This window comes from Monopterus albus, unplaced genomic scaffold (genome assembly GCF_001952655.1).
Source record: "Monopterus albus unplaced genomic scaffold, M_albus_1.0 scaffold40.1, whole genome shotgun sequence".
NCBI classification, from domain to species: domain Eukaryota; kingdom Metazoa; phylum Chordata; class Actinopteri; order Synbranchiformes; family Synbranchidae; genus Monopterus; species Monopterus albus.
Window position 1 is genome coordinate 1,081,483 of NW_018127920.1, and position 9,941 is coordinate 1,091,423.

General features: G+C 40.0%; 1 protein-coding gene across 1 annotated transcript in view; it reads left to right on the top strand.

The window, feature by feature from the left end:
• The first annotated feature begins 7,919 nt into the window (after nt 1–7,919).
• susd1 (sushi domain containing 1) overlaps nt 7,920–9,941 on the top strand; it is a 9,577-nt gene continuing 7,555 nt past the window's right edge. The window contains exons 1-3 of the mRNA XM_020599392.1: nt 7,920–8,250; nt 8,347–8,487; nt 9,292–9,447. Of these exons, the coding sequence (XP_020455048.1) occupies nt 8,196–8,250; nt 8,347–8,487; nt 9,292–9,447 (352 nt within the window). The 5' untranslated portion in view covers nt 7,920–8,195. The remainder of the gene's footprint in view (nt 8,251–8,346; nt 8,488–9,291; nt 9,448–9,941) is intronic.

The following is a 9,941-nucleotide window of genomic DNA, read 5'->3' on the forward strand; positions in this document are numbered from 1 at the left end:
AAGAGTGGCTGTTTTGGTGTCCAGCTCTTTCTTCAACCTGGCCGACACTACAATACTTTACATAGATGCAGTTCCCAGCTTATTAGGCACAACCTAGCTAAAACTAACACAATAAATCCTCCCTCCAGAGGTGATAAGGTCCAGTTTGTGATAAAACTGTATGGATTCATCTGGATGATCACTTGGGTGGCCGTAGTTTGTGCTGCTGTTGCACTGCATTGGGTTGCGTTATGCAGAGAGCTGTTCCTGTTACATGGCCTACCCTTGTTCACATGGATGGGATGGACAAGACCTTTTCTAGATGGCAGGTTTTGGATGTTCTTCTCATATGGGTGGTGCTACAGGAAGTGTTGCTGAGTGCATGATGATCAGGCAGTGAAAAAATTCTTGCTGCCCACATTGAATAATAAAAATTCAAACCTCCTACACAAATCTGATCCCATTTCCTTGGAGTGGGTGGAAATGAGTGAGCAATTTAAAAGGAATCTAATAAAGATTGGTAAGCAGTTTAAGCAAAGGACTGAAACAGAAACTAAGCATGGTAATGTATTGCCAGACAAACAACTTGAGTAACAATTACTTCTCAAAAAATCTTGTAGGAGGGATGGTGAAGTTGATTCTTTCTCTGTGCTCAGTCATGAATGCTGTAAGGCTGGGTTTCATCACTACTGAATGACTAAAAGAGTAGTAATACAGCTGATAATATGGTACACCAAAGCCCCCATCTGAATTACAAAGATGTCATTTTTATCCACGCTTGATTGCCTGTCCAACTAAATACAACCTAGCTGAAGGCATCTTCTCCAAGTGTCCCAGCAGTGGTAGCAGCAGCACAGCAATACTTGAATCGATACAAGTTAACCGTTGAAATCCATCCTGCTACAGTGAAGGGAAGATTTCACCACTTGCTCAGGTCAGCTGTAGTGAATTTAAAAATGGCACTAAAATTCTTCAATATTATGAACAACCCCAAATCATAAAAAGTTGGGACAGTGTGTAAAATCAAAATTCAAACTGAATACAGTGATGTGTAAATCCCCTGTGTTCTGTGTTACATTGAAAACAATACAGCAGCACATTATTTGATACCTCATCAGTTTTATTCTTTGTTCAACATAAACACTCACTACAATCCTCATGCTGCAACACATTCCAAAAAAGTTGGACGGCTGCATTTCAGGGCCAGTAATGAGGTAAAACAATGAAATGATGACTCCATTTGAAACAGGTGATGTCAACAGGTGACTGCATCATGATTTGGTACAAAAGTGGCATCCAGGAAAGGCCGAGCCCTTTAGGAGCAAAGATGGGCCGAGGACCACCAGTTTGACAACATATGGTTTCAAGGTTTCAAAGATTTTTATTGTCAATTCTCTATATGTGCTGGACATACAGAAAAATTGAAATACTGTTTCTCTCACCTAATATTAAATGCCAAACCATTTAAGAAAATAAAATAGAATAAAAGCAGAATACAGATAGAATAAAATAGAATAAGAAAACTAAATTAGAGTAATTGGAGTAAAACTTCAAAATTTATAGACACTTTTAGGTTGTCTGTCCAACCTTTTATCCGTACCTCTGTCTCATTCTTGTGGACACGATATCAGGAACACCTTTAAAGGAATTTCTTCAAATTTGGCAAAAATGTCCAGTTGGACCCGAGGATGAACTGATTACATTTTGGTGGTCAAAGGTCAGTGACCTCACGTCTTCATTTTACTAACACTGGCAGTTTTGTTTTACACAGTTTATCAGTGATATAGTATCCTTGTTTGTTTTGTTTAGCTTGAAAAGGCTGTAACATGCTCACAAATTGTGTGTGTTCGTGCATGCACGTGCGTTGTGGCAGATCCGTCCTAAGCAAGGCAGTTTGTGTCCAGGGAAGAGTGCTCTTGGTGCTTTTACCTTCAGCTAGATCTTATCTGTCAGGTACCAACAGCAGTATATTTGGATTCAAAACTGCATTTTGTTGTTTTGTTTCATTCTTGAGCCTATTTTAGTCCTTGTTGGTGCACTACACAAGTTTTCTATGATGCACCTCATGTTCTCCTTTTCCTTCATGTTTTTCAGCAAGCAGTATTGGTTTGATATGAGGCTTTGCAGCACTGGGAGGAAGAGAAAGTGAGACGGGGAGATGAATTCACAATCACAGACGAAAACCTTACAGAGTCAAAGGGTTTTAACAAAGTCTAAATCTTACAAACAAATTGTCATATTTTCAAAATGATATAACTAAATAAACTTTTACATAAGAATTTCTTTTACTCCTGCTTAATAAAAGTCCCTGATCTCCAACCACCAAGCTTCCATCCCTGTCTTCCTCAGGTGCCTTCAGTCAGTCAAGCCCCAGAAGCCTGAAACCACTTGTTCAAGCATATCCCTCCATCCCCACCAGCACATGGCTCTGGGAAAGACCTCTTCCAACACATACTCACCTCTCTGCTATGGTGACACTTACACAGACATCCACATATACACAGTAAAGACCCTGATGTTAGACGTCATTTTTAAATTAGGTGATAATTGGATTTATAGTTGGGATATGTGCATCGTCACCATTGTTTATATATGTGTGTGTGTGCGCGTGCCCACTTGGAATTACCCACACAGTGGAGACTGAACCATGTTTACACGTTCACACCATGGAACGTGGTGAACCCCCTCTATCTTAAGGATAGAGTAAGGGGTTGGGCAAGTAGGGATTATGGTTAAGGTAAGGGGCTAGGGAATGTCAGTGAGTGTCCTCACAAAGATAGAAGTGTGTATGTGTGTGTGTTTGTGCGTGAAGGATCTCCATTTATAGAAATTCAAGCAGAAGAGAATCTCATTCATTCGGCTGTTGTGGAGATCACAGGGACACACACCGGGTTATCCCACCTCTACATGTGATTACGTTACAGTGTGGAAGACTTGAGGTAAAAGCATTTTTCAAATATTTGATTTTAAGTGATTTTTTTGTGAAAACAGATTTCTACATTTATGACTCTCTGTTCTTGTTAAAACATTTCAGTGATTGAAATATAGCTTATCAGACAGTACTTGTTGCCAATCATTTAAAAGTCTTCATTGCCAAAAGAAAGTGGCTGAATAGTGCTGTGGAAATGTCTTTTTACTTCACCTCATGGTTGATAAATAAGTTATTTAAACTAAGGTGAATCTTAGGTTTTTTCAGACAGGGTTAATTTAAAATACTTGAGCTGGATGTCGGTGTAAAGAAACTGGTGTGAAGGTAGCAAGGTCAACAGTAAATATTTGAGATTGTCTAATTTCACTTTACACTGTTGCTTTTAGCACAGCTAAAGCTATTACCAACCTTCTCATACCCATAAGACAAAAAGAACCACCAGTCAAGTGCAAAATAAAGCAGTAATGCAATGTGTATTTAATTCACATCTATTTTTCATCTACCATTGCTCAATCACCACCACAAACTGGAGTGGAGCACGCTAACAGTCGTTCAAACATGTACCCTGCTGTTCTTTTACATTTATAGAATCCCAGTTCTGTCATGCATATGAGTCAGTCAAGTGTAACAGGGTCAGTGTTTTAAGCTCCTGTATGGAGTATATTGCTTTGAACATGTAGGGCCAAAAAGTGGAAAACACTCCTCTTGCAGAAGTCTCTTAATCTTTTACTTATTGTTAAATTAAAATGTGTAGTATGAAACTAAATTTACACATGAAGATGTAAACACCTGGCATTCAGAGAGACATATTTCTTCACTTCATCGGAATTGTTTTTGCTGTGTAGAGATGAGAAGGGTGTGTGTGTATTATTCATGGATACATGCACGCTCCTTCCTTGGTTAAGGCACTTTAGAGGAGTTCATCTGTCTCCTCTTCCAAAGAGCTGATCCTGAGGGAATTTACGTTATTTTTGCATCTTTTAAAGTAACAGTTTCATTTATTTATTCATAGAGACCAACATTAAATGACAGCTTGTTCTCTCTTACAGTCCACTGTTCATAAAATATCTCGGCTGCACTTACCACGGTTGCTGTGTTAGCTAGAGATGTGAACAGTATACTGAACTGTAGTAATAGTATACTGGGGCTGGGTGTTATAGATAAAACTTTGTCACAGGGTATTATTTAAATTGGCATAATAACGATGTACAGACAAGTGAAGCATTAAAAGAAAAACCTAAATGAGTGAGAATACATAGAAAATGTAAATGCTTCCCTAGAAGCCTCACTGAATGGTTTGAGTATAAAAATCACTAGATGTCAACCAGTTTGAACACCCAGGTGAGATTTTGGCAAAACATTTGACATCATTCTCCATGACAGAACACCGATATTTTGAAAGAATTTCTCTAAGTAAATTTTCTAGAAACTAGGTGAATACTGTTTAAGACGAGGACCCTTAGGGTGACCTGACAGCTCACTAACAGTTCCTTCCTCCTAATGAATTCCTTTTGTATAGTAAATATTCTGGCTACTCTAAAAAACAAATAACGGTACTTTGGATTTATCCAGCAGACCAAAAGTCTACAGCCATGTCTTGTGGGGCTGTACTTAGGCACAGCTAAATGCTAACATAAACATGCCAAAAAGCTTAAGCAGCACCTGGAATTCACATGTTGTTCCCCAGCCAAGTGCTATCTAGACCCAACTCTGCTTAGCTTCTAAGATTGCACATAACCAGGGCGGCATGTCTACTGTGCCTACACGCTCATGTCGTCATGCTGTTTTGCAGGACTTATGTCCATCTTAGATTGTAACATGCCAATATTATTTAGTCGGCACAAGCAAAGTACGGCTGAGGCTGATGGGAATGTTATTATTTTTGCAGGTATTTGATCACAAAGCAGTGGATTAATTACAACTATGACTTGATAGTGATTATAGGTAAAGGGATGACTAATGTTATTACAGGTCATCTTGTTGGATGTACACCATATTTCATAGCAGTCAAGCCACTAATGAAACATTTTACTCAAGGCATTATCTTTGACAGCCCCAGCTGACAGTCATAAAAACTTCCATCATAAATACTGCTTTCTGTTCACTCGTAATTATCATGTAGTCAGAACTTACACACTTTTAAAGGTTTCACATCAAAAACAACCACTTTTGAGGTCAAGAATGAGCTTTCACAATACATTTTCTGTTTTGTTTTAGTGCAGCAAGGAAAACTAAATGAAGAAGCAAGGAAAGGGCGACACTGCCAACATCCCCCTCTCTTCCTCAGCAGGGAGCATCAATGTGCAGGTCTACCATGAATACAAGAAAGTGGTTTTTGATATGTATCCTGGGAATAGCCATGTCGCAGAGATCAGGGGTGACCAGGTCACCAGTCGAGATGGCATGGACAACCAGGACAAACAGAACGGTATGAATAGTGAGAGTGCTCATGTGAACTCAAAGTGGATGATGAATCCAAGCCGCCAGGCCTACTCAGGGCCAGAGGACAGCTCCACAGACCCACAGGAGACCCTGACAGAGACATCAACTGTGACCTTTGTGGACAACCATACTACGAAGGAATCAGCAGACAACGACAGTCTCCATAAAGTGGGGGTGGTTAACTTCAAGGAGTTCATGCTGATAGATGATGATGATGATGGAGACATGTCACTAAGAGAGAAAACGGTGATAGACTTGTCCATCATGGATAGAAAAGCAGCTGTCCTGGTTTGTGGGAGACTGTTTTCCACCTCGAGTGGCTCACTGTCAGAGTATAAAGAGGCATCTCCTGCTCCTGAAGCACCTCCACCTGAAGAAGATGAGAATGTACATGAAAGGAAACGCTGCTGTCTCTGCACGCTTTTATGACCCAGCAGGAGGTCATAGGTTTGCGTGTTCAAGCTCAAGACCGTGAACCTGTGCTCTGAGCATGATAGTGAAACATGTGCTGGGCTTATGCATGCAGACAGGTGACAGAATTAAGGAAAAATCTGACAAAATGAGTGAAGAAGCATAACAAATGGGCCCACTTCAGTACAAAGTTCTGAGTGATCACCTTTATCTTATTCTGATGGGAGTGGTCTCTTCCAGGATGACAGTGCCCCTATCTACAGGCCATGAGGCGTCACTGAATGGGTTGATATGAAATTGGTGTGAATCATATGCTGTGGCCGTCACCAGACTTCGACCCAGCTGAACAATATGGGAGATGTTGGAGTGATGTGTTAGACAGCATCTCCACTCATCACAACACCACCTGAGGGAATATCTGTTGGAAGAATTATTTTCATCTCTCCAGTAGAGCTCAGACACTTGGAGAGTCAATGCCAAGGAGCAGTGAAGCTGTTCTGGTGGCACGTGGTGGCCCAGCACCTCGCTCAGACACTTCATGTTGGTTTGTCCTTTTGTTTGTCACCTGTCTGTTCCTGTTGAAGCGCACATTTATTCAAATTTTCAGCTAAAATTTTGATACTTAAAAATGCATGTTCCTGTATTTTCCTGTAATATTTGATCTGAACTACACAAAATGTCTTGAAGGTTTATTAGGATCATTATGCTGTGGTTTAATGTGATGAGTGGATACAGCAATCTTGGTTCAGGTTGCCCTGGATTCTGCACTTAAAGGCGTGCTGTGGAGTTTTTGACCTCTAGTAGCACTATAGAGCAGTGTTTTTACAAGTGGGTCTCCTTGTTGTGTGTTTTTGTTTTTTAGCTGTACAATAGCTCCAGGCTATTGTAATGATTCACACAAAAAGAACAGTAATGTGCTAACAAAGGCAGGGAAGAGGAAAACTGTTAGGAAATAAACAGGAATGTTACCAATGTCGAATTAAGATTTTATTAAGCTGGCTTTGCAAAATCATTTGAGGAAAGAAATTCATTCAACACATCTGTAAGATGTGCACAGTGTGTTTTGAGGGGAGACAGTGAATGTCAACATACAGTAACTTTTGATGGTTTACAGGGCACCTTTAAATCTGTGTGAAACCTGACATCTACTGGCAAAATTGTTCTTTCAACAGAATTCATGTTGAGTGTGTGAGATTTCCCTTAAAGAGCAGAGTCTCTCCTGTCAAATCTAACCATTTGCAACAAATTTGGTTAGTTCTTAACCTTAATGTTTCTGACTGTACTAGGGGTTCTGCTGTTTCCCAGTAAATTGGTGATTATTTAGCAATTATTTATTTTTGAATTGGCAATTAATAAGAAAGAATGACAATAGACATTAAATCAAAACTAAATTTCAGTAGAACGCAAGGACGCTACTTCCACAGTCAGGGATCTCTTGGACATCTTGGACATGCAGTGCAGAGACACCATATCAGCAGTAAAATTAAATAATTTGAGTTTCCTGTTGACTGTGGTTCAAAATTATTATTGAAACAAGTTATATTTATGGTCTATCGTACTCTTCAGTTTGAATAGAGAGTAGTGGGGGCAGGCTGCTCTGAGGAACCGAACAGAGGGTTAATCAGTCCAGCCCAGCAGGCGCTGGTGTGAGGTGGTAGCTTACTGGTTTGAGTGACAGTGAGACCCCATTTAGAGCCGTGCTGGACAGAGATATAGCAGCACAGCAGACTTATCTCCCACAACACACCAACTGTCCCCCACCACCACCAGCAGCAGCAGCAGCACCCACTACAGACCTACAGACAAAGAAGGATGTTGGTTCTATTGACTTAACACTCTAGACGTACATGTATACATTTGTGAATTATAATAAAATGTTAATGGAGCCACCTTTCATTTAATTTCTTTAAACTTCAAATGCATTGGACAAAGGTTAAGGTGCACCATGATATTCAGTGAATTTGGTTTACAGTATTATTGCTACTAATTAAGATTATTGCTTGATTTAATTTGTCATCTAATTAAAATCTCAAATGTATTTTTACTTCACATAGTAATGGTGTGGTTATTGTGCTTTTACACAATACAGTTGTGCATTACAGAATGACACAGTGTGACAAATATAGCCGTTATCAGCCACTGCAGCATGAGTGTGCAGTTTACCAGAGTGAGAACTGAGCGTATCATCCACGCATGTGAAGTGTAACTGCATGTGTCAGTGAATGACAGACGAAGCCACAAACACCATCAGCTGCAAGAAGACCATTGAGAAAAGAAGGGGCTCAGCTCACCCACTCGCAGCATCCTCTGAGCACTGGTTATCAAATCCGCTTTGCGTCATGGTCCACAGGACAGAAGTAGAACATTTAAAAAAATATGGAGATGAGGAAGTCAACTGTCTGGTGAAGTAAATCGACTGGCACTCTCAGAGAATATGGACAAGAGAAGCATAACAGTGATCGTGGTTCTTCTGCTCTGTGTCATTGCAGGTAATAATGCTGATGGCTTCTTTGTGCCATCGTTAGCATTTGGCACCTTTTCAACATATTTTTACAATCTGGGATGTTCTTTCCGCCCCCTCTCAGGTATGCCAGCAGCAGCCCAAACTCTGGATGTGTGTGCCACGTGCCATGCTAACGCTACATGTGATGACAAGTCTGATGGTTCTGGGAAAGTCTGTAACTGCAAGTATGGGTTTGTTGGAAATGGAAGAACTTTCTGTCAAGGTAGGAAAAGCTTCTTTTATTTATTTGGTCTGTGTTCATTTATCTAATTTTTGTCTGATGGGAAGAGGGTTTGCAATAGGAGCTGTGGCTGAGTCAATTGAAATGTTAAAAAACAAAAGTCATTAATCTGATATAATTATGAACATCCACTAATCATATTCCTTAAAGCTGTGCTAATTATTTTTATATTCACAACTGATCAAATTACTATGAGTAATGTGAAAGGGGTTGCTCAGAGTGATGGACCCATAAACAACCATGTCAGGTGATCGCCAAAGGGATTACAATCCAGACAGGAACATGAATGTGTGTATCAAATATTATGGTAATCCATCCAACTGTTGTCAGTGGTTCGCAGTAAAAGCCAAAAGAGTCAACCTGCTGATGGGCTAGATGAAAATTCACTAGTCATCCTCTGGGAACCATCAATATACATGCAAAATTTCATGGTAGTCTACCTAATAGACCCTTTTCACAGAAGCCTTTCTGACTTGTCATACCAGGAAAAGCACAGGTGGGATTAATAACATTAACAACAGTGCAGTTCCAATAAGTGTCCCAGTGAGCTGGCACACACAGTACTAGGATGACGTGGAGTAATGTGTATTATTGTCATTAAATATCAAAATATCTGTGTGAACATAGAGTCTATAGTTGTTCAGTCTGAACCAAAATGGTGGACCAAGCCGCTGACATTGCCATCACTAGAGCTGTGCCACCTAGTGTGTGAATGCAGTTCAAGGAGAAAGATGAGAAAATATCTCTCTCTATGTTGAAGTGTAACAGTTGTTTGTTGTCTTTCAGATAAAGATGAGTGTCAGATAGGAGCCATTAAGATCTGTGGGCAGCACACCACCTGCCACAACACACATGGCAGCTACTACTGTACTTGCCTGGCTGGCTACAGCCCTTCGAACAACATGGCCAACTTCATCCCAAATGATGGGACCCACTGCCAGGGTGAGTGTGGCTGACCCTGGGTGTTTTTTATAAGGGCTATTAAATCAAAAAGTCTAAAGAAAAGGGAATAGGCCAAAAACTATAAAGTGAAGCATCTAAAAGGTAGCAACAGGGTATGAAATGAGTCACACAGATTAAAATGTGCAGAATAAAACAAGCCAGCCCAAATTGATATATAGACAAAGGTTTAAATATAAATTTCTAGACATATTATTAAGCAATTTGTATGATTTTTACTACAATCCTTTGAAAGATCACAGTTGAATCCAAATGATTTACAGCCAGTTTTAGAAACCCCAGAAGCATCCTGTTTTAAAAGATAACATTTTTATTTCAGTGTAGTAAAACCTATAATTTAAATAAATGTATATTGGTGACCCTCGTTTAACAGGCTGAAACTAGATCTTTACAAGATGGATGACATCCAACCATCCATTATTTATACTCATTCCTGAATAGGGTCGTGGGGGGGGGGGCTCGGGCCGGCCCAGGGT